This window comes from Aythya ferina, assembly GCF_964211825.1.
Source record: "Aythya ferina genome assembly, chromosome: 20".
NCBI classification, from domain to species: domain Eukaryota; kingdom Metazoa; phylum Chordata; class Aves; order Anseriformes; family Anatidae; genus Aythya; species Aythya ferina.
The window spans coordinates 6,028,304-6,053,535 of NC_140318.1; the positions used below are offsets into that span (position 1 = coordinate 6,028,304).

General features: G+C 46.1%; 1 protein-coding gene across 4 annotated transcripts in view; it reads left to right on the top strand.

Annotated features, from left to right (window-relative positions):
* COL5A1 (collagen type V alpha 1 chain) overlaps positions 1-25,232 on the top strand; it is a 168,091-nt gene that overhangs the window by 40,284 nt on the left and 102,575 nt on the right. For all 4 annotated transcript variants that reach the window (XM_084494111.1, XM_084494108.1, XM_084494109.1 and 1 more), the window contains 3 exons: positions 13,371-13,538; positions 19,120-19,333; positions 19,952-20,114. In XM_084494111.1, the coding sequence (XP_084350237.1) occupies positions 19,236-19,333; positions 19,952-20,114 (261 nt within the window). In that variant the 5' untranslated portion in view covers positions 13,371-13,538; positions 19,120-19,235. The remainder of the gene's footprint in view (positions 1-13,370; positions 13,539-19,119; positions 19,334-19,951; positions 20,115-25,232) is intronic.

Sequence of the window (25,232 nt, forward strand, 5' to 3'; positions counted from 1 at the left end):
AGCTCCTGGGGGTTAAAAACCCCAAATGCCCCTTCCAGCCTTTAGGGCTGTGGGGTAGGGGCATCCTGCTCATCTCACAGTGCTCTGACTGCAAAGCCTCACTGTGTGCTGCTTCTTAATTCAGGTGGAAGGGAAATATATAGCCTACTTGTGTTTTTTTTTTTTTTTTTTGTGCTGAGATTATAAAGGAATGGGAGCCGGAGTGTTTTATTTGGATGAGCCTCTTTTTGTGCATGGTTGGCCATCAGCAGATTATATATTATTCTAACTAGTCCCTAAAAACTCAGTTGGCTTAACGTAAAATGTTGTTCCTTTCCCCACTGACAGTAACAAATTCATTTAACCACCTAATCAGGAATAAGATCTGCTGAATGAATATGGGTTGGAAGAGAGAAAAATCATCAGGGGCTAGCAATGTAAGTGAATTTCTCCTGCCTGCGTAGTTACTTTGTGGGCATCAAAGATGTTTTGTGGTGTTTGAGAACTGATGAAACTTTTGGCTCTGGGTTCATGGTTTTAAAAAAAAAAAAAAAAAAGCTTTAGAAACCTTTTTCATCAAGTGAAGCAGAGTTTTGAAATTCGTCTTCCAGCTATACATTTCTGAGGAGGAAAATCAGATATAGATATAAAGGAAATGCTAACAGTTTATTGATTTAAACATCTGAAAAGAATAATTGGTTTCACATTTGTTTCAAAAATATCTACGTATTCAGTAGTGCTGGAAATAATTCAGTGGGCTCCTTAAAAATTCAATAAGACATTTGAAAATTAAAATTGCTTATGCTCAGTCCCATAAACTCTGTGGACAGCAAAACACCCACAGTGCATGAAAATGAGCTTTTAGCTCTGAAATGTTTGCTGTGGAAGCATCCCAGCTGGGCTACCTGTGCAGGGCGTGGGACGGTGCCCTGCAGCAAACCCTTGTGTGGTTTTGTTCCCTGTTTAAGTGGTGAGGTGATGCACTGGTGATTTGATGCTGGTTGCCAGCCCCAGCTGTAGCTGCGGTGTTTACCATGGTGGAAATAATTGTAATTATGTGGTTGCTTGTGTCAGTGCTCCTGGATGGGCAGTCTGCTTGCTGTGCTAACGGAATTAAAGGGCTGGGCATGGCTACAAGAAGGCTATATAGAGAACATTCCAGAATGGTGGATGTTCCCCCAAATCTTGTCCATTTTGTCTGCTCTCTCCAAGCTGTGTTGATCCATCTTTGGGGAGCAAGGATCTGGGCTCTGTTCCTGTGGGTCCATCCCAATGTGTGATGTTCTGTGATCTATCAGAATGCTGTCCCTCTGTACCTCTTGTCCCTTGTGTCCTTGTGCAACAGCAGCTCTGCCATGGCTACTGGACAGCCTGCTCCCTGGTACCTCTTTAGCATCTCCTGTTTTCCCCAGGTACCCCAGGAAAGCGCTGGGAGGGAGCAGAATTCTTTGCACTGCACTTGCAAAGAGTGTCAGTGTGGTCCCATTTCTCTTGGTACAGATTCCTGTTTAGAAAGTGTCCAGTGAGCTTTTTCTGACCATGAAGATCCCAGGAGAGATGTGTTTTTTGCCATTCTGTGCAGATGTAGGCTGCTTATGTTCATCCTGGTTTAACTGCTTGCAGCCACTAGTGTGGGAGAGGAGGGGGAGAAGCCCTGCCCATGGCTTGTGCTGTTCCTAAACTGTCCTGGCAGATCTGCAGCCACCAGGGCTGACTGCAACGTGGATTAGCTGACCAACTCTGTATGATCTTATGCATGGAAGGTGAGACATTGCACGAGTTGTGTTTGACTTGGGCTTGCTTTCTAGCTATGTCACGGACCATTGCGTGGAGTAGATCCTTTTCCCTGTGCCTATACACTGAGTCCTTATAATCCTCATAAGCATCCAGAATACAGATGGGTTGAGGGACAGTTAGCCAACATGAAATAATCCAGAGGGCTACCAAGCATTACTTTAGCAGGAAAACTTTGTATTTGGGGAGTTCTGAGTGAGAAGTCACGCAGAGGGAGGTCATGGCCTTGATCCACATCTGCCTGACTTTGAGCAAGGCGATGCCCTTGTTCCTGGTTAACTTCCAGGTAGCTTTGGATGGCAAAGAGAGGAAGCAAGGTGCTCAGTGATGTGCTCTAGCATCCTGGAATGGCTGGGCAGCCCTGGCAGTGTGCTGTGGCAGCTGATGCAGGATCTCACGCCTGCTCTGATGGTGTTACAGCAGCTTTATGTTCTTCTCCCTCCCCATTCTGGGAGGTGAGCATGTCAACTTGTGTTCAGTGCAGGAGTGACCTCTCTGCACTGCACTAAAACTGGTTGCAAACTGTCTGACTTGAAAGCAGTGTTGGATCAGGCCCTAATTGCAGGCTGTAAAGAGCATTAATTAGTTGATCATTACAAAGTACTTTGAAAATGCAAATGTTGTCCAAGTGCCAGAGTGTCTGGCAAATTGTTGGGCTCCTTGGAGCGGAGACAAAATGGTGAACTTGCCTTTCCCCTTAAAATACACCTGCCATGGGGCTTTGCTCCAGAGAGCTGCACAGAGCCCTCCCTGCTGAGCCCTGGGCAGTGCAGGGAAGTCAGTGTCTGTCCCCTAAGCCCCAGCCAGAAAATGATCACTGAGAAAAGCAGGAAAGTTTTTTTTTGTTTGTTTTGTTTTTGTTTTTGTTTTTCTTAAAACCTTCTTTTGCCTCAGGTGAGACCTGCAGCCTGGTTGGGTTGTCCTGGGCTGTGCAGAATGGTTATGGTGGAGTGTGACTTTGGGTCCCCAGGGGATGCTGATGTCCCCAGCCCCTGAAGCATCCTATTCTGCACGTGTGGTCCTGTGCTGACACAGAGCTCGTGCTCGTTGGGACAGCTTGGTGTTGGAGACATGCTGCCTGCAGCCCTCCTGCTGTGGAGCTGGGCTGTGTGCTCCCACAATCAGGTGCCTGCTGGTTCTTCCTTGTTTCCTGCAGAAAAGCACGAGGTGCTGGGCAGCTGGGGACATCTCTATCAGTATTTCTGCCCACCCTCAACCCAGAAAAGCTCAGTGCTGTGCTTGTGGAGCTGATTTCCAAAAGGCTGTGATGAGGCTGTGCTCAGGCAGGTGACAGCCGCTTCAAGGTGACTTCTCTCTGGTATGTCTGCATGTGTGGCGGTCTAGAGCCTTGTGAGGATCTAAGTGTTTTCCTTTGTTTCTTTAGTTTCTTTGTTTCTTTTTAAAAAAAAAAAAATGGGGAATTTAAGAAGGGTGCGGGTTCATCTGCACTGAACTTGCATCCATTCATGGTTGGCATTGAGAAACTGCTCCTAAAACCGAGCTCTTGGGCCTCCCCGTTAATCATTCGGAAGATGAAGTCATGCCCCATCACAGTTCCCGTTTGCAGATCTGCTGAGTGCATGCTTGTGGCCCTAATAATGCAGCTCTAACAACTCCGAGAGCTCGAGTCTGCCCGCTGTTACTGTGTGTAAAGGGCAAGGCTCTTGCCAGTAACCAAAATCCTGCTGGAAAGCTTCCCGAGATGTCACCGTGACCCAGAAACACTGGAGAGAAGTGGTGGGGAAGGGGAGAGCTTCCCCTTGCCCTGGGGAGCGGGGCTGGGCCTGGCGGGGCTGTGGGCAGGCCGGAATGCGCGGCATCCACAGCCCAGGCGTGCGAGCAGAGGCCGGGATGGCGAGGCCGGTGATTCACCTCTTTCCCTTGGCCCTGCTGTCAGGACAGACCCGTAAAAAGGCTTGGACACTGAACAGTGGTGCTGGGGGCCCTGACGTGGCCCGGGGGTGGGGGTGGCTGGGCTCATCCTTGTGCTCTGCCTTAAAAGGGTTGGTAATTTTTTTTTTTGGAGTGTTTTGCTTCAGCGGCCTCCTCTTTGGGGACATAAAGTTTAAAAAATAAATAAATAAAAAATAAAAAAATAATAAAATGTAAATCCTAGTGGATTTACCCTAGTGGATGGGTTGGAGCTGGGATTGGGACTGTACACGCTGGCTTGGTGCCCCACGGGCTGTCCTTCTAGGGAGTCCACCACCGCCTTTCTCCTGTGCTCCTCTTTTCCCAGGATTTGTGGGAATTGGGATCAGCAGCTCCTCAGAGGGTGCAGAAATCCCTCCTGTAGGATGTTCCCTTGACGTGCTGTCAGCGTGCAGCAGCAGCTGCCCCCAGCATCCCTATGATGGGTATCACTGGGCTGCACTACTGGTGGTGGTGCTGGGCTCCCAGGAATTGCCCTGGCCAGAGCTTCCCCTGTCAGGAGATGGCTTGTCAGCATCCCAGACCCCTTCAGTACCCTTCGTGCTTCAAATACCTCTGCTCATGGAGCCAACCCTGCAAAGCTGTGTTTTTTCTTCCTCTAGAGCAGAATCTGAAATCCTTCGTTCTTCAGAATGAATGGGATATTTGCTCCTCATCTTGAATGGGGCTGGGAGTTTCCCTGAAGTCTTAAATGCTCGCCTGTTTGCTCTGAATTGTCCTGAAGTTCTCTGCGTGGCATTTGCAGCGGAGATTATTTGCGTGGTTTAATTATATTCTGTGGAGGGAAGGCCTGCTCTCTGCTGCTGGCTGCTAACACCACAGCTTTGTTAGAAACCCAAATGATTGATTTTTTTTAAAAAAATGATTTATGCTGAAAGGAACAAAGATTATTTGATCCTCGGGTTTTAATGTAGTCTTGCAGAGCTGCTCTGATATCGGTTCTGGGTTTCTTTCTATCCCTTTTGGGATTATGTATATGATCTTTTGAATCTGGTTCTGTATAATGGTTTCCTTTGTTCACAGTTGGGACTACTTGGGCCTTTAAAAACCCCCATAAGGGGACGACATGAGTCATTGGTGAAATATTCAGTTATCTAGAGCAATGTGAATTGACAGATTTGTTGCAGCTATTGGATCTGAGCTGATGTGTACCAGATGAGGATCTGACCCTGGACGTAGTCAGCATTTTTTGCTGTAGCGTGCCCCTTCCTAGGGAACGAACTTCCAGAGCTTCAATCCTGCAGTTCAGACTCCCTGATTATCCTTCTTAAAATGCCTTTCCTTTGTCCAAATGTCATTTTGTTTTATTGGGCTGCTAGCATGCTGAAGAATTCAAGGGGCTACTAATTCAATCCAAAGGGTGCTCGAACAATGGCAACTGGAGCTTAAGGTTATTTTTTTTTTGTTGTCTTAGCCTCTGCCATCTTGTTTGGATAGTTAATTATCTGAGGGCTGGAGCCCAAGTCCAACAGTGGTGAAAAGCATATAGATAAGGAGCAAAAATTGTTGAAATTCTGCAGGCACGAAGCGGATGTTGCTAAGTGAAGCAGCTTCGTTCTCATCTGCATTTAGCTGTCTGGTATAGATATCAGTACAGGAGCATTTACCTTTTGGTGCTTGAATCATTCCTGCTATAATCATGGATATTTAAACCTCTGGGCAGGGGCTTGGGAACAAGAGAAACCCTGAACATGGTGGAACAGGCACCCATCCCCCTGAGCAGGTCTGGCTTTGGTGCTGCTGCTCCCTGTGCCTGTAAGGGCAGCCCCTTGGCTCGGGCTAGGAAATAATTAAGTGTTTTAGTGCTAACAAACAATTTTGGAAAAGCACTGGGTGGGGGAAAAGCCAAACTGGTGAAGATGGAAGACAAAGGGTTTGTTTGTGTTTTTCCCCAGCTGGCTTCCACGCTGGGCAGCAAGGTGCCCAGCGTTCTGCTCTGGTGCTGAGGTTCAGCTCTCTCAGAGGGACCTGGACCTTGGCTGGGTTTCCTGGGTCAGGATTAAAGCACACTGCTGCTGGGTCACAGCAGGCTCTTCCTGTCCCTGGTCGCTCCAGTGATGCTGTGCCAGCAGCTCCGTCCTCTCACAGCTCAGGGACTTTTTGGGCTTCTGTTGGAAATCACTTTTTCTTTTTAAAAATAAGCTGTAATCTCTCCTCCATCTCTTCCCAGGAGGGCATTTTTACTGTGTGTTCAGGCAGCCCTGCAGAGCCCTCCTTCCCTGTTTGGGAAGATAAGTGAGACACTGGTGCTCTGCTTGATGCTGTTTGTGCAGGATATATTGACTCTATTAACTGGGGGAAATTTGGTAATAATGTCATGCTTGTCATCTGAGTACCTGTAAATCCTTATAAAATGTCTCGTAATCTCAAAACACAGATGCTGGTGATTTTCTAGCTTAAAGACGACAAAATATGGGAATATGAAGGCATGGGTTCTCTGGCTTCGCTAAAGCCAGGGAGCCGAGTATCCATCCACCCTGTGTCTGTCACGTCACCTGGCACTAATGGCTCAGCCAAGGCTGTACAGGTGAACCAGTGACTTGTCTGGGTCCAGGAGCTGGATCTGTCCATGCTCAGGGCTGTATTCTGCTCTTGGTGTTAGTGGTGAGAAGAACCCAGGGGCAACGTTTACATCTCTGAATACATCTCTGAATTTGTACAAGATAAAGGAGGCAACCTAAGGTAGCTGGTTAATCCTGGACAGTTGTGGGCAGGGGAACTGCAGTGCACCTCTTCCATTTTTCCAGTAAAACTGTTCCTCCTTTTCTTTAGGATTCAAGGTAATCTTCAAGGAGACACTTTTCTGAAATAATCCTTATTCACCTTGTTTGCTGTCACTACTTGCTGAGGGCTGAGATAGCCTGTTCATGTGGGAAGGCTTCCCTTCCTAGGAAGCCTGGTTCTTTAGTGATGACACTCGGGTACAGATGCCCAGACTGGGTTCTGTATTAAATGCTAAAGCTGCAGAGGGCACCTGGAGTGAGTTGGGAACAGAAATGCTTATTCATTCTTCACCTTGTGATCTCAGATCTTTGGCAATAATTGCACGTAAGCTGTAGTATGACTAAGTGCTGTGTCATGAAGTCCTGAAAGTCTTTGGATGCCCTTCAACTGTTATGAAACCAGATATAGAAGAACGGTTCTTCACTGTTACAGGGTGGTGACCTCTTGTCCAGACATTCAAACATTGCAGTTGTTACACGAATGCAAAAATACGTTGCCTGTGCACAAAAAAAAAAGTATGTTTCAGGAGTTTCAGATACAGGTGGGGATATCTTCACTTTGAAGGGTATTACAAGGTAAAGAGTTGGAGAAAGGGGGATTTTTTTGGCTCCTAAACTCTAGGAACATAGTGAAGATGCTGAAGACATGCAAGATGTTAGATATCACTGAAAAAACTCCATAAGTACCCCAAGATGATAATAGTATTAAGTGAAAGGGGAAGGCTTTCTTAAACCTAGTTTTGGGCACAGCTGCGTGTATTTTTGCCATATGTTTGCTGTACACGTACTGCACTGCACAGTACTAAACTGCTGCTAAAGCCCTTTTCAACTTCTCCATTGAGGTCTTTTGGAAAAGCAAATGTATTTTCAGTAATGCCATACTTTTCTATAGCATCCCCTGCAGCTTTACTAGAAAATGTATAGAGATCTGTGAAAAGAAGTGGTTGATTTAGGAGCTAGCTTACAAGGGGTAAACTGGGTGCTGCAGGTACAGCACGGATTGCAATGACATGGAATCTGATTCTTGTGCCAGGTGTGCCCTGTTGTAAACTTGCAGGTGAGATGCAGCATTGCAGCACTGCAACTTGCTGGGATTTGCATGAGGGATATCAATACCTGGTGGAGTTCTCTTGTTTTCTATCTGAAGGTCTCTGCTGCTAGAGTCATGTTTTAGTTTTATTTTAACAAATGATCCTGAATGGTAGCTGGAAAAGCTTGAACATCACACTGGAAAAACTAGAAGGCAACTTACAAGATTTATAAAATTTCCTATACATAATTAAAAGGCCACTTTAAATAAAAAGGACTTATCCTACTTTATATACTTGGAAAAAAAAACATTTAGACTTTATAATTTAGTGGAATCCATTCCATGCTCTTGTCAACCACCTTTTTTTTCCTTCTGCCTAGTGCCTGTTGGTGCCGCTCAGCGTGGCAGGGCAGGAGAAGCTGCAGCTGAGTGCCCCCCATGAAGCAGGGAGGCCGTGGATAATGCCTGTCACCAGTTGTGCCAGGCTGCAATAGCTTCACTCTTCAGCTCAGTGGCAGTTTTAAATACTACAGATTTCCTTGGGGATTTACTTAAATGCCTTGAAAAATGATGGGGGAGAATTGTTTCAAGGCTTGTTATTTGTAATTTGGTAATCCTTCAGACACCGGAATTGCAGATACCCCCCCAGGTAATATTGTAAGCTACTCATGTATCCTGACACTTGGTAAAATGGTTTGGGGCCCATTCAGGAGCATTGCTTCAGGTGTTGTTGTTATTATTACAGGCATAAATATGGCTTAGATTAATGACTTCTGGCGAAGGCTGCATCTGCTCAGATTTTCAGAGTGGTTTCTAGAAGCTGCAAGTTGATCTTGCACTGAGCTTCAGCAGCACCATTTCCATGGGTTGTTTTCTTTGGAGGTAGGATATAATGTCTTATTTTCCTGGTGATCCATCGTGCTTTCAAGAACATTAAGCTGGCGAACTACCAAGTGAGTGGTGAAAGGAGAGGAGCAGGGAACCAGTGCAGTGTGCGCTTCTCTGGGCTGGCACCTCTTTGCTCTTGTAGGAGTGAAGAAATAGTGAGGAATTTAGCTTCTGCAGGTGAGAAAGGAACTAAGTGCCTTGGCCAGAAAATGTTATTTTAGGAGGGTTTGGGTTTGGTATCAAGCCTGGTGGAAAAAGCAGCCCAGTTTCAGAAGAGCTCGCTGCAGTTCACTCAACGTGGTGGAATCAGATCTGACTGCTTGTTCCATTTGGGCTGAATCCCTTTGGAGATCCTGTCCTCAGGGAATTTCCTTCCCTTTCCTTTCCATAGGCCCAATGGGCTCTGGCTGAGCTTGGGTATTGTGCCATGCAGGCAGAAAGTCTATGGGAAAGGCTGTTGTCCCCAAAAATTTCCAGCAAAAGTGTCTGCAGAGAATGTATGGGAAGCTTCCAGCAAGAGTAGGTAGCTCCTTTATTCTGCGATAGAGCAGGCAGTAGCCATGAGGCCTGAACCTGATTGCAATCTTATTCTTACTAGGATTTTTGTTAAACTTGCTAAATTAAACTGTTTAACCTTCGTATAACCTTTATGTGGTGCATGGAAAGTCTTTAACTGGCCTTCAGTGAAGTGTCTAAAAGTCTGGTTCTCCACCTTTCTGCTCTATGCAAGTGTAATGGCATTAAATAATCCTTGTTTATTGTTGCATGTGTCCTGAAGGCTCAGTATGGTTTAAGACCTCTTCCCCTCTTGTAATTTAATTTAAATAACAGGGAAGGGTGAGAATGAACATCCCAGTCGTGTTAGGAATGGGGCTTGCCCATGGTCACAAGTGCTTGGTGCACTGCAGTGTGCACCTTCAGATGTCAGCGATGCTCTGGTGTCCTTGACTTGATTCAAGACTTCTGCCATGCTTCTGTGTCACACAGCTGAGCCTGACCAGTTTGTGTGGCTGCATTTGAGTGTGGCAGGGCCGAGCTGGAGCCTGTGTGCAGCCTGAAGCCAGTGGGCTTATTTCAGTGACTGCTACTTGATTTGCCTCCTTGTGATGTGTGAGAGGAGAAAGGCAACTGGCCACTGCTGCCCGGAGGGTGGAGATAAAGCTAAAACCTGCAGCCTCTAGCCCAGGTTTTAACAGGTAATTAAAAAATTAGGAACCCAATTAACACAGATTGGTTTTGTGGTTAAAGCTCTTGTTAGACATGGAGGAATTAAGGGTTTAATTCCAGCTTTTGCCACTGCCAGCTCAATGCGTCATTCATCTCAGCTCTGTTAAAGGTGGGGAGTGGTGCTCTGTCTCATTCAAGGGCTTCCCACTAGTGGGGGCAGGCTTTTGGGGCAGCCTCTGGCCCAAGATAGCCCTGATTTTGGTTTGATTTTACCTATTTATGGTTTGCTTCTTTGCCTACTGGGTTTATTGCCATCCTCTGGTGCAGCAGGGAAGGAGCTGCTGGTCTCCTCGGGTAGCCCTGTGCATCTCAAGCAAAAGAATGACCCAGTGTGTAATGTTGCATAGTAATGTTATTCATAAAATAGCAAAAAAAAAATAAAAAAAAAATGGAGCTTTCATATAGCAACAACTAATTCAGCTCTTGGATGTGGGCCAAGCCCGGTGCAAGCTTGTAAGAAATACCCTGCAGGGCCTGGCCTTGGTCAGGCTGGTCTCTGTCCTTCTGCGGCTTCCGTCGCAGCTCCTAACAGGAGATTGCTGGGTTTAAATTTGGCTGAAAAAAAAATGAAGGGGAAATAAACTGGTTAACTGGGCATGAATAAGAGCTGCTCCTGTGTGAATTGCATCTTTCTAGAAAGAGCTGGAGGCTTTCATGCTGCTTAAATCCTACTCAAATCCCACTCAGACCAGAGCTCTTAGTGCTGGAGTGCGCAGCAAAGGATCCAAGCTGGCTCCTCAGCTCCTTAGGAGTAAGCAGAGGTGATGTTCGTGCATGTCTCTAACAGCAGCTCTCCTCTCCTGCTGTTCACCTGCGCAGTCTGCAGTCTGTTTCCTACTCTGAGTGGTGCCCACACTGTTGTTTTACTTTAATTTCTTGCGTTGAGCTAATCCATCACAGTTAGAGGTGTAGAGGATCTTCAAAACGAAGATGAATTGCACGTTGTATTAGGAGACGGAGAGCAGCAGAGGCTGGCAGGCAGATGCTTGAACCATCCTGCACAGGGTGCTGGGTGCTGTGGTGCTGGGTGAGGGCGGTCGGAGGGCTGTGAGCAGGGGCTGGAGAGCAGAGCCTGCAACCTGCTGGTGGCTGCTGGAGGAGCTCCAGCTCTGAACTCACTGCCTTGCTGCAACTGCTGCAGGAACTTTTAGCAAGCAGCAGCCTTCTGACTTGAAAGTGGTATAATTCAGTTAATGCATAGAGCTGGCAAAATCTGCCTTTTTTTTTTTTTTGTCTTTGTGCCGCACTTCCCCTCCGTGCACTGCACAGCTGCAGCAAGCAGCACTTACCCCATCCAGCACTGTACACTAATGCAAGATGCCCACAACTGGCTCTAGTGCTCCGGGGCTGCTTTGCTGGGAGTGTTTGCCCAGTTCTGGTCACCCCAGCAGATGGGATTTTAGGAGATGGGATTTTGGGTGGTGGATTCTTCTGCAGCAGTTTCTGTTCCTGCAGCCAGCTCAGCCCCGCTGCGGGACGGCTGCGTGCAGCGCTGCGAGAGAGGCTCCAAATCCCCTGCAGCCTGCGCCTGGGGAGCACGGCTGATGTCAGGAGTCTGGAATTCACATCCCCTCCCCCTGCCTCGCTGCCTTTTTCCCCTCTTCTCTGTAAATAAATTTTGGAGGCAGCTCGGTTCTGGCTGAGCTGAATCTCCCGGAGCAGAGGGAGGGAGCTGGAAACAGACTTACACTATAATCATTTTTGTTGCTTATAGGCAGCTTGGGCTCTGAGTACGTAGGAATTTCTGCATGAAATAAAGCATGGTTAAAGGCAGTGGGAAGATCCAAGCTGCAAAGACTGCTTAGACAAATGTCATCCATATTCTGTCTAACAAGAATGAGAAATGAGGAAATATCACAGCTGTATGCTTCTTGGCCCTGACTCTCTCAGCTGGTTTATTATCTGCTGTGTTGACTTGGATTTGCCATATGTTTGCAATCTCTCATTGAGGACCCAATTTCTCAGGATTGTGGAAACTTTTTAAAGCTGCCTAACAATGTACGTGAGTTTTCCATGCAAATATTAGGCAGATCTTCTTGGTAACCAAAACTTCATTTTTTTAAAAAGATCTGTTCTTATTTCTTTCCAGTGCTGGCCTTTTTGTGTTCAATGCTAACGTATATATCGTAGTCCATCCCTGTGGGTGAAGGCAGTGTTGTCTGGCACAGGCTTTTGGAAGACCCTCTTGCAAACCCTCTATTAGCAGCTGGCAATGAGCTTTGCACCCTTGGCCATCGGCATGGCGAGATGTCCTGGGACACAGATGGAAGCTGGGGCAGCCAGCCCAGGACTTGTCTGGGCTGTTGCAAACATCAGAGCACCTGATGCGTGCTTGTCCTTGAGGATCTGAGGAATATCACTCTTCAGGGAAAATAATGGATCGTGTGGCAAAAGAACACAGCTGTGATGTATTGTCCAGGCGAGGCTAAATGAAGCTGTTGTGCAGGCGCTGGCTTTGGGCACTGCCAGGGGTTTGCTGAGTTGGCTGGTTTGTCTTCCTGACAGCGCTTCGCTGCGAGTATCGGGTCGAAACTCAAAACAATTTATTTTTAAGCGTTTAAAGTCGGATCTGGTTACTCCACTTCTGGTGATGCCATCTCTTCTGACATGAGCAAGACCAGATTAGGAAACTAATGAGATGGCTTGCGCTGTTTAATTGCTGCTGGAGAGACCGAACTGCCTGGAGGTGACAGCCCTGGCTCTGCTGGCACAGGAGTACGGGGTGTGAGCAGCTCCGTTAGCTTTTAACTGGAGGTTTTTGCTGCTGCACACCTCAGTAAGGATGGGAGCCTGATGGGATGTGGTCACGGTGGGCTGCAGTGGCTGTGCTGTGCCCTGGCAAGTTCCTGGCAGAGGTAGCAGACTGCATGAGGCCACAAACCAGGATAAGCTTTTTTCAAGCTGGGGAGTAACTTTTTTTTTTTTCCTGTAAAGCTTGTGTTTTGTTGGCAAGTGCAACTGCACTCGTGTGCATTGCTGGTTGTGGGAATTCATAGGGGAATACCTGCTGAAGGGGGGAATTATTTGATAGCCCTCATCTGGGCTTGGTGCAGTGGCAGGGCAGGCACTCGGCTGCTGGTGGTGGAGTTGTGCTGTGTTCCTGCCCTAAATCTGCTTGCTTTGCCCTGGGCAGGTTAGATGCTGTGCACAAAACCCTCCGAGGGTGTGAATGAGCCTGCAGGCAGCAGGAACCACCTGAGCACTGAAACATCACGCTGGTGTGGCTCTCTGACATAGCTCACTTGTAACCTGAAGCATGGCTGTGGGTTTACCTGATACTCTAGCTGCTGTGCATCACCATGCCCTTGTTTTGCATGGTACAAGCGTGCAATCCGTAAGGATACTTGCTCTCACATTTTCTTGTGTATCAACCAATTTAAGAATGGAAACATTTGCATCAGCAAATTTCTGGCAACTTCCTGATTTAAAGCCTTTCCCTGAGATCATGAATTTCCTCTGTGATACTTAATCTTCGTGGATGTGCTTGTGTGATGGGGATTGGGCAAAGACATCCAGAAAATATATAACTACTCCAGCTAATAAGATAGTATATTCTCCCTTCTCCCCTAGTGCAGACAACTGATCAACTGTTCTCTGCGTTGAATTAGTGTCTTTGACCAACAATACAGCATCCTAGCTTTGAAGCTGATATTAACATTGTATTTGCAGATGTATTGAAAACTTCTGTCATCTGTTATTTAAGGGGTGGAATGATTTGTGATGTAGGCTAATGATTTGGATGTGAAGTGCCAGTCCTGTTGCCTGTTAATTCTTGTTTTCTTTTTTCTTTTTTGCAGCTGAACCTGCAGACCTCTTGAAGGTCCTAGATTTTCATAATTTACCTGATGGTATAACAAAAACAACAGGGTTTTGCACAAGCAGAAGATCTTCAAAAGAAGCAGATGTTGCTTATAGAGTAACAAAAGATGCTCAGCTTAGTGCACCGACAAAGCAGCTGTATCCTGGTGAGTATGCAGCTTTTTTTTTTTTTTTTGTTATGTGGAAATGCCTGATCATTTTCTCAGTGTTTCTCCAGGCACATACAGGGCCTGGTTCCTTCATTTTTTGTGCATGTATGCTCCCTTGGCAGGGAGTGACTCTGCTATTTTGGGAGAATGTAAGCTTTCAACCATCAAATAACACCAGAGTAAGTTCTTTTGTTGATGCATTTGAATATGGGGGCAGGTTTCACCGAGGGAGATGTGGCCACTGCCTACATCTGTTCCTTCCTATATTAGAAACTTTCTACTGTCTCATTATCACACAGTGGCACCCAGCTGGGGAGAGAGACTTGGAAGACACGAAGGAATGCAGACCGTGTTTTGCTCTGTTTGTAGAGTGCCAAGCACAGTAGGGTCTTATTCTGCGGCTGTGGTGTCTCATAACACAAATAATCACCATATAAAAGTAATAGACTGCCCCCACAAGAACAGATGTCCCAAGAAAAGTTGTTTGAAGGAAATTGGAGGTTCATCAGAGCAAGCCACAGAGATGCAGGAGTTTACAACGCCATTGGAGGCCATGTGGGCTAAGGACTGTTCTGCTTGTTGCTTGGGATGTGCTGGAGACTTAATTTTTCAAGCCGAGGGTGATTAATGTGAAATGTGGTTTTAAGACTGGGCATATCAGCAGACATGGAGAATTACTCACTGCATGAGAGCTTCAGTCTCAAACACATGGCCACCATGGAAGCTCTCCTTCCAGGAGTGCTGCTGTATCTCCATGGTATAAAAATAAGGGTGCAGGTGCTGAGAGCAGGTGTTGGAGGGCTTCCTAGGTTCAGTGGGGAACGTACCTTTGAAGGTTTAGCAACAAGGCACAAAGATGTACCTCATTTGTGAAGCAGCAGATGACTGAAGCAGAGCAGACAGACACATGCACACGCTCCTTTGGTGTTTGAGAGAATTAATGGTACAAAATCCATTAGCTAAATCAGAGGTAATGTGGCATGCCACTACTAATGTTTTTTAATTAACGTGCTGCATCTATCAGAGCCAGTCTGTTGGTGGCCTCAATGAGGACTCTAAGGCTGGACTGCAAATGTGTTTGCAGCCTCTAGTTACGTATCTCCCTCACTGCATGCATTATCGCTGAGGTTATTTTCAGACTTCATTATTGGCTTGTTTTGACAGTAAGCAGGTGAATTATATTCTGTGGTGAGCAGGAGTGCACCGTTCACCCTTCCAGCATCTTTTGTTTAAGATCTGAGAGCCTGACACAAAGAGGAGGGTGGCATGGAGCTCGGTGTGGTGTGCCTGGGCTGCGGGCTGACAGCTCGTGGCAGGGTCAGCACTAGTGGAGGAGCTGCTCATTTTTGTATCAAGCCCTGTTTTAGTGTCTGCTACATCTATTACATGTCTGATGGCACCCCTCGGCCAGGTTGTGCCTTTGTCCCAGAGGAACATCCCATGGATATGGATGGGGAGCAGTCATCCCAGGGATGGGCTGCAAGGGCCCTGCAGCAGCCCCTGTGTCAATGATCTTGTCCCAAGGCAGGATCAGCTCAATGTAGCCAGCACGCGTGTGCCTGCTGTCGTGCACTCTGGATCTGGAAGCATTCCCAGGCTTGGCCTGATGTGTTCAAGCTCAGAATTGCTTGAGGAATCTCTTCCAGTTCGGAGTATACAACCAGAGCTGGCTTAAGAGCTTTTCAGTGGTTGTAGCTGTGAAATCTGGTCTAAGGGCCTTTGTGGTGTGGAAAGCAGCAACAATGGTGACACCAGAATAAAAAAAAAAAAAAAGCAAGGCTGGAGTCTCTTGGCTAATAACAGCCAAGACTGTATGCTGCCACCTCAGACAGGTTGACCCAGGAGCACGCAGAACTGAACTGGGGTCAAAGAACCCTGCTGTAGGAGATGTTCTTGCTTTTGACCCACCTTAATACTTGTACATCCTCTTCGAGTTCTTGGCTTGCACCTATGGTCTTTCATGGGTGAGAAGAGCTTGGATGGTGTTTCTGTGGTGTCATCAAGCAACTTTTCAATCAATTCACCTGGATAACTGGAATAGCTGGAGTAGCTCTGTCCCTATTGAGTCTTCCAAAACATTCTGTCCTGCTGCTTGACAGGAGCTAGGAAGGGAAGAGCAGAGGGAAGAAGCACTGGTGCTTTCCATCAAATCCACAGAGGCTTTTTCAGCACATCTCTAACTAGATGTGACTGTAGCTCACCACCAAATGAATGAGAGGGGAGGTAAAGACAAAGTAATTGTAGGGCAGTGTATTGGGGACATGTGGTTTTAGTACCCCATATTAACAGGTGGGATGGCTGTAGGATAACTTGCCCTCTCTGCTATCAAGCACCCTAGGCAAATGTACACTGTACACGGTATTTTGTGCTAATTAGAAATTGGTGTTTTTCTAAGATGGTAATTTTATTGGCTTTGCATTCTGCTTCTGCAGCCGCAGCCAACAAAGCAAGATATATCTATATATATATAAAGCCTGTCTGTTTTTCAAACCCACAAGAGTGAGAAAATCTGCTGAGATGCTCTTTGTCCTTGCTCTCTAAGTTCTGCTTCCCAGCAAAACTGTGCTCTTCCAGCAGAGGCAAGAAAGGCAAAATTTCAGTGGCAGCCAGCAAAATGTCATGTGCATTCCTTTAGCAAATTCTGTATTCTTTGCACTGCCTGTGGGTGTCTGCATATATATTCTGTATGTATTTAAGGGCTCAGAAATCTCTATTATAGCTTGGACAGTTATCTCTGAAGAAAAGGAGCCATTCCAAAATTGGAAGCTTTCTCAGATGAAGAAAAGGGCCAGAACTTGGTGACACTGAAGAGTTGTTTTCCTTTGAGAACTGGCTATGGAAATGACACCGTCTTGCAGAGCAGATCTGTGTTGTGTTTGTATCGGGAGCTGGATCAGCTCACTGTTCTTGCTCACTTTTATTGCACAGCAAAAACTTTCCTGCCCTTCCCTTTACGCACCCTCCTGCAAAGCAGTGTAGTGAATTTAAAAGGACTTGGCCGTGGGGTAAAGAAGCACTGAGCCAAATTCAGCATTGGTGTGGTGCTGTTAAGTAAAGAGGTGGATGCACAGCATCTCAGAACAAGCTTGCTTAAAATGGATTGAAAACGAAGGCTTAATCCCAAACCTATTGTTGGGAGTGACTCCCTTGTCTTTAAGGGGATTTGGGCCAGTTTCCACGTGCTTCATATGGTCATTGTCATGTATACGTCCTTGTGTATGTGGATTTGTTTTCATACGTTGTTCAATAGCCTGGGTCACTCCTGTGACAGTGAAGGCATTGTTATTTTGCCAGGACAGCAGAGCAGTAACAGTAATGTCAGCTATAATTCATCCGTTATGGTTATTTGGGTTGAGAAACTCGCGTCACCATGGAGACATCTTAATAATAATGAAAAAAATTAAAAGCAGCTTTTTAATGAGTTGGCAGCTTGTTCAAGTTGAAAGGTACTGTATTGTGGATTCATAATGAAATTTTGGACATGAACTATTCTACATAAAAGGCCCAAAACTGTAGCCTGTAATTAGAACCAGGAAGGCGTATGGTCTTGATTCAGTGCTACAGGAGGATTTGTATACAGCAGGAGGGAGATAAAGCTCAGCTCATCCTATGGGAGGCACGAAAATCAGATGCCTGCCTTTGCCAAATATCTGGCCCTTTGTCCTAGGGGGGAAATCAGGCTATAATCACAGTACTTAATTATTGACAGAGTCCTCCATTCAGAATATGCTTTATGCTTCTTTCCAAATGCTATTTAACGAGGGTGAGGGATGTTAACTGGGTGTAAATGCAGTGTCTCCATAGGCATCCACAGGTGCCCTGTTCGGGTGCTGGTTGCAGTGCTGTCTGTAGCAGTGCTTGTTAGCTGAGCCTGCTGCTCAGCGGGCTTTCTCCTGCCTCCTCCACTGCCCTGCTCTGTCATCCTGTGCTGGAAAGCTTAATGCATTTAAAGCACCAGTTAATAAAGTTTGAGCAACTCCCAGGCAGAAGAGGGTGATTTGTGAACTTCCTAGACTTCCTAGCTTTGCTGTGGTCAGAGAAACTCATGCCCTGGGTCCTGTACTCATGGTAAAATCCCCTAGGCAGCTCTGGGATGCCACCAAAGAAAAGCCTATGGGGCAGAGGAAACCTATTTGAAGCTTTTGGGCATTGAGCTTGACTTTTTTTTTTTTTTTATAGTTTATATGGCTGCAGATCTGCAGTTTAAAAAATGTGTTGCTCCTTTCCCCGTATGCTGCCAGCTGCCACATGTGTAGATGGTCACAGCACACGCACCACGCTGCCTGTGGTTGGGCCACCCCACTTTGCTCTGCTGTGTCTTGCTGTAAGATTTCCCAAGCAGATACCCAGTGGTACAATGCAATCCTTGTTTTTGAAAGTCTGGACCTTGGAGGAGAAATACTCCACAAGTCTCAAGCTGTTGAAATGCAGCATGTGAACAGGTTATGCCCTGTAGGTACCCTCATTTCCAACAGGTCCTGTCTCCGGTAATAATTTGATCAAGGAAGATCCTTTAGCAATGCTCCTGGTATTATTAAAGACCTGTTTTGGATGTGCATCCAGGCTTTTTGGTTTTTAATGCTTCTGCATGAATGGCAGAAAAAAAAAAAAAGTAAAACCCAAAGAGCTGTATCCTGAACAGAGTGTGACTTAGTGATCTTCATGTCAGTGCAAAACTCTGCAAACCTTGCAAAAATAGAGATGGGTCTGCTTTCCTGAGTGGAGAGAAAGCTAGGAAAGTTGTTAGCTGCTTAATATGCAGACAAAATAGCATCTTCTACTGTTTGCCAGACTTAGCAGATATTTTTTCCTGTACCAACCCTGTAAGCCAAAGCCACAGAGTGCTCTGTTCTGGTCTAGAAGAGATGAAACCCGATGCAATTCCCATACTCCCTTACACACAATATTGAAGGGATTTATTTGCCTGGCATGGAATGCTTCATTTCCTCTGTCCTCTGGACATATTAAGTTAATTTGGAGATTGTGTGATAAATGAAATAGAGAAAGTTTTTGCCTTCTCTCCTAAATGCTCCAGGATACACAAAGGAAAGGTTTGGTGTGAATAGATTCAAACCAACAGCTCTTTTAGAACCTCTGCTTTCTCAGCATCATGTTCCTATCCCAGAACAGTAGATTCCTCACTTGTGATTTGCTTGGAAGTTCAAATGTGGTGTGACTTTTATATCTGTGATATATTGCAATGAGGACTGGAAAAAGGCTTTCTGATCATCTTTCTGATCATTAATGGGAAGATCCCCAGCGATGCCCAGGTCTGTGTCTGGATGCTCAATATGCCTTTTGGGTAGGTAGCCCTTGAGAGGCACTGCCCTGCTTTGGCTTTGCTTGTGCAATATACTTTGGGTTGCAGCATGTCCTAACCTAGTATCAGTAGGCTTTGGAGGAAAAGATGGATCTTCAGCTGGCAACTAAATGCTTCCCAACATACATTTTTAGGGTGCACACATCTGGAGGGGTAAACAGTAATCGGTGTTCTCCCCATAGGTCATTAGACAGCACTGTTTCTGTAGGGAATTGTTTTCAAGGAAACCTGACTAACCTCTCTGCTTTTCCACTCCAGCTTCCCCATTCCCAGAGGACTTCTCCATTCTAACCACTGTAAAAGCGAAGAAAGGAGGTCAGTCCTTCTTGATCTCAATTTACAATGAGCAAGGGATCCAGCAAATTGGTGTGGAGATGGGTAGATCTCCTGTATTCCTGTATGAAGACCATACAGGAAAGCCAGGCCCAGAAGACTATCCTCTCTTTAGAGGCATTAACCTAGCAGATGGCAAGTAAGTGAAATTTTGTGCACAAAGGGGAAAAACAGTACATTGTTTATATCAATACCAGCATGCATTGAACATGATGTAAAATAGGGGTCATATATAATGTATGTAGACAGCTTTGACTGCTGCTAAAAGTCCTCTTCCTGAACTGTACCCTTTGGCAAATAAATACTGCATAAAAAAAATGGGTGAATCACATACTAGTCTGAGCAGACTGTCTGGTGTTTATAGGGACAGGAGCACTGATTGTTACTGTGCACTAAGGTTAGGGCACTAAGAATCAACTTGGTCAAGAAAAAAAAACACATTGAGTCCCTTGCAGGACCTGAGGAGGGTGGAAGAGGGAAGTTAGCAAGTTATTAGGGTGGTTCCTCTGCCTCTAGGTGAAGCAAGAAAAGGTGTTCTGCCTGATTTGGAGGGTGAAAATGAAACATCTGCCAGCACTGTCACTTCTATTTCAAATAAGTCTAGGGTCTGCCCAAGGCTGATTTTCATCAGTTTGCAGGCAATAGCGGTCATGAAGGCTTCCAGGAACATTTTATGAAGGATTCATTGTTACTACAATTGTTGGCTTGTTCTCGGAAGTCCGAGGCTCTGTTTAACATCTGTGAATTGTTTTTGTAGGTGGCACAGAGTAGCTATCAGTGTGCAGAAGAAAAATGTCACTTTGATATTGGACTGTAAAAAGAAAATAACCAAGTTCTTGGACCGAAGTGACCATCCCATCATTGACGTCAATGGCATCATTGTATTTGGAACGAGGATATTAGATGAGGAAGTCTTTGAGGTAAGTCAAGACAACGAGCAGCTCTGGCAGCATTCCACAGAGCTGATGAGGAAGGCTCTGGCTGGGGGACTTACAGCTCATTTTTTGGGACTTGTCTTGGATTTTTGCATAGAAGAACTCTGTAATTTGTTACTTAATCTTTAAAGACTTCATTCTGACTAGGCAAATGCTTTCTGCACTATTTAGTGGGCTGCATAACTGTTGGAGTTAACTCCCCTGGTTCTCTGGTTTCACACCCTTGCTGGGGTTTTAGACCAGTCCCTACACGAACCTTGTAGGTCTGTGCCTCTTGTCTCTCAGCTCGGTTAGCATGGGAAGGGCTCCAACTTCGGGAAGTAACAGGATTTCATTCATCCCTGTGTTACAATTTAAATCATACTTGAAGGGCAGTGAACAGATGAAGGCATCTCCCTTAAAACTCGTGGTACTCTGTGGGGTTCTCAGAACTCGCTCTTTTCCTGTGCCCTGGTCATTGATTCTTGGGTTCTTGCACCACGACATGAGTCTCCTTGACAGATTCTTTGGCAGCCCTGTCACCTCCCACACAGTGCCTGCTTTTTCAAAAGCAAACCAAAATCGTGATGGGCGGAATGTTCCCATGAGCTCTTATGATTTAAGCAAAGAGATAGAGAATTATTTATAGACCAAGTACATATGGTAGAAGAGCTTTTCCTGTAGCTCAACAGATAGCTTAATATATGCATTTCACTAGCAATTTCAACTTCTGTGGTCTGCTGTACTTCTGAGGCTTTTGTGCACAATAATCTTGTCCCTGATCTTGCTTGCAAGCTAGAATTGCTTCCCCGAAATCAGCGCCAGTGCAATGGAGTGTAAATGAAGACCTATTGACTTCTCTATCTCTTTATTTATTGCGTTTGCACAGAGGAAGTGCTGTATCTCATGGGCCTCCTAACCCAGTACAGGGATGGGGAACATCTATCAGTGGTGGATAATTAGGGCTGTAGCGAAGCCAGCCTTTGTCTGCACTTCGCTGTCACTGGGAAAAGGAAAGTTCCAGTCTGTTTAACGTTACCAACATCTGGGAGCTGGCGCACTGTAAACACAGCAAGAATGCATGGACTAAGCACCGCTGCCAAAATCCCAGTTAGAAAGTTCGAACTGGATTTCGAAATTGCATTAATAGACATTCCCTGGGAAGTCTAACAATTAAAATGGAAAGTAAAAGCTGGGTTTAATGGGCACTGGAGCATATCTTGCAAGTATTGGATATTCTGTGGAAAACTGAGCAATTGCATTCGTTGCTGTATTTTAAATGAAGCCATTATGTAAAGTGAAGAGCTTTTCTGAGCAATTTTTCTGAACCATTGGACCTAGGGATCTAGTAGATCTCCTTAAAGAAATCGTTGCATCCAATCTGAGTACGGAAACTAATTTAGGCTACTTCATTCTGCTGCCACTTGGTGAGCAGAGTCTTCTGCTTTATAGAGAACAAAGCCTCCTGGCCTTGTTGGAAATAATTTATCTAGGAGTATAAGCTCAGGGGACTTGTGAAACCTCTTAGATCCTGGGAGGTGGCATAAAATAGAGCAATTGTTCCCCTGCACTGGAGGCTGTTGCCTTGTCGTCAGCTCTGGGTACAAAACACAGCTCCGAGATCATTGCAGGCACTTCCTGAGAAACTCACTGTGGTTATTCTACCAGAACTCGACAATTAACAAGTTTTTTTTCCTACAGCTTTCTCCTGCGTGTTGTAAACTATCAGTACATTTTTTTTTAAAAAGCAACCTCTTCCGTTCTGGTATTTATCCTCTTCTCTTTTGTCGTTCTCATCAAACAAAGAGGTTTTTCAACATACACTCTCATGCACACTAATCAAGATACCAGCAGCTTTAAACCGAATGTAATTAATAGGTTTCATGAAGGCAGTCGACTATATCCTAATTTCCTTCATATCTCGGCAACTTAATTTCCTTTAGCCCCTCCTTTATTTTCTGCAATCTGCAAGCCTAAGCAGAAACTGTGTAGAGCAAATTGTGGCTGAGGATGATGGGGAAGGTGTCAGCAGTGGGATTTCCAGGCACACGCAGCTCTCCCACAGTCAGTCCAGGAGCTATGCCCTGTGAACCTCAGCTAGTTAACGTGGTGATGATGAAGTTTTGAAGTCTTCTGTGGCCATGGAGCTGCCTGGGTGTTGCGTGCCTGTCCCTGCTGCTGAGAGCTCCTCCAGCCCCGTTAACTGTGGGTGAGATGGGAGGCAGCGGCTGCGGGGGCTTAGGTTTTGTCTCAGCTGGGATCAACAAGATCCCTAAGTAGGGGGAATTCCCACCCTCCTTGCTTGGACTCTCATCAGGATTGGAACTAAATACAACCCCAAACACTTTTTGTTTTGAAAGTCAGAATTATTTAAACTCCAGGTCTAGCTGGGATCACAGGGCAGCGGCTCTGCTGCATCTGTAGCTTGGGCGCTCGGATGGTGACTTCTCTGCTCGTGCCCTGCTGCAGAAAAAGCCCAGCAGGAAAAGTTAGAGGAGTTTCAAAATATTTCTCTAGTGCGACATTCTTCCAGTGGAAAAACGACTTCCTCTCATTAAAATTCAATTAGCTGGGAGGCTGTGTGGATCTCTGTGCGGCTCTGGGAATGCCGGGTCGGTTTGAAGAGGGGCCAAGCCGAGAGCCTAGGTTGTACAAGTTGAGTTTTGTGCTGAGCTCTTGTTCGGAACACAAGTTTACAAATGTCAGGACGAGCTCAGGCAGCGGCGGCTGGCTTCAAGCTGTGGCTGAGAGGACGCTGTTGTGAGGCAGCAAAGGGCCTTTTGCAGAGCAAGAGAGAGAAAAGACCAGCCCGTGGTGCAAGACAAACACTTTTCTCTCCGCCTGCAGGCTGTGGTAAGCAGAGTTCCTGCGGCTAAAGCAACATTGGGAGGAAGTCAGAAGGCATGTGAAAGTATCTCATTTTTAGAGGGAATGACCATTTCTTTTGCAACATTTACGTATTAGGAAGCAATTTCTAGCAGTCTATTTGTTACGCAGAGAAATAAAAGGAGAATGAAGGTTGGGAAGGGGACTTGCCCAGAAGGCTGAGCACTAAAGTCAGGGGGAACTTTCCAAAGAAATCAACCCTGAGATGTGCTGGGTGGTGGCTCCATGCTCTTCTTTTAAGAGGTCATCAACCCCAGCTGCAGCTTTTTGGGGTGCTTTGTGGGCTCCCATGGGAGGCACTTGTGACTGCTCCATGCACAACTCATTGCTGAGCCTCGCTCCTTCCTAGCAGGTTGAGCAATGTGGCTTGAATATTGCCCACCTCAATGCAGAGCCTGGCGAGGCTTTGTGTTTAGTGAAAGCAGTGTGCAGCCCCCTTAGCCCCCCCCCCAAGTGCTGTGTGGGACAGTATCTCCCCGGGGGCTGGCTCTTCCAGCCAGCCGTGGTGATGGTGGTCCTGGGGAAAAAGCAGCTCAGACAGCTCTTGCCTGCAGAAATCATTCTGGTTTCGCAGGCGTGGGTTGAAACACAGTTCAGGTCCTGGCTCAGGAAGGTCACTGGTGCTGTGTTTGTCCCAGAAATGGCTGTTAGAGCAGTGAAGAAAGAAATCCCATAACCTGCAGCTGGAGGGTCTTTATGAATGGAAAGTGCTGCATAACGTCTGGGGCGGGTACACATCCCATCTGTGCTGGGTGAGGTGAACTTAACCCCTCTGCGATGCTGTTCTGGAGAATCTTGGTAATCCCCCAGAATAATCCCCCAGAAGCTTGGTTTCTGCAACAGCATGAGGCCCAGCCCTGTTTTACTGCTCAGCCTTCCTCTGTAGACCCTCACTTCACAGCGACGGGCTGATGAACAAAAAAGAAATTTGTCTAGACCGTGCTGAAGTCCCAAATGTGCACTATTGTCCATATTTCTGCTGGAAGCTCCAGATTTATGTTTTTCCAGATCTGCAGGAAGAAAACTGTGTGAGGCTGCTGTGCCTAGGGAGAAAAAAAAAACAAAAAAAAAACTGTACAGCACCTAGCTGGCAGAGCTGGAATTGGCATTGTTTAAAACTGTGCTGCAAATACAGATACTTTTTTTTTTTTTTTTTAAAAAAAAAGTGATGAGGATGCCCTTGTAACAACTGAGGACATTTCATGTTGATTATTCTTGCTTCAGCTGTTTCAAAAATTTATAGGGCTGTTCCACCAGCTAAGTGGCATTTTGACCCTCTAAAAGCAATGTTGGGGTCTCGTCTGATGTTGGTGTAGAAGAAATTAAATTGGTTTTCCCATGAGTGGAAAAGTTCAGTGCATAACATTGCTTTTTACACCTGGCTTCTCTGGAAACAGGAGGAGCTAATTTGTCACTGTGTCATTGGTCTGGTTGGTCCTGTAAAAACCAAGTGGTTTCTTCGGATCCTGCCAAGCGAGGTGCAAAGCGAGAGGGTCTCAGACACCTGTGCGTGCCCTTGTGCCAAGGCAGTGAAACCAAGAGCAGACAGGAGGGTTTGCTGGCGGCGTGAGCCAAACGTTGCCCTGGGATGAGACGTGGTGCGCTGCACGGGGCTGGGCGATGCAAAAAGGATGGCACTCCCTGTTCGCTCTCTTCCTTTGTGGTTTTTTGAAGACCGCTAGCAAAATCAAGATATCGGAAATAGAAGGAAAGCAATTTGTGCCGGGGTGAGCCAGAAAGGCTGGGCGAGGTGCCAGAGGTGCTCTTAGGGCCGGGGAACGTTTCAAGGCGCAACAAGAGAAAGCAGAATTGACGCTCCAGTGCTCTTAGCTGAAACATTGGTGCCGTTCAGGTGCTCTGTTGCTTTTGGGCTGAAATGCTAGCTCCCTTTTCATCTCCTGCCTTGTTTACACTTAAAAACAATTACCACTGGGTCTGATAATCCCAGATTTCATTTTGCTATCATCATGGCTTTCTCCCTCCCTGCCTCCCCGTGCTCTTGGCTTTTAGCATTTCCAGCTCTGGAAAAAGTTCATAGCTTTTACATTTCTGCACATTATTTTTTTCCAGACGGCTCCAAGGTTACAAGATTGGATCAATAAATTTTGTTCTAGCAAAAGGTATACAACTGAAAATAGGCTTCCTATCAATGAAAGTGCACCTTGCTGTAGTTTTTGGTGTTTGAGGACAGATTTAGGGCTCTACTTTTGCAGGCAGATCTGCTGTTAACAAGTCAAA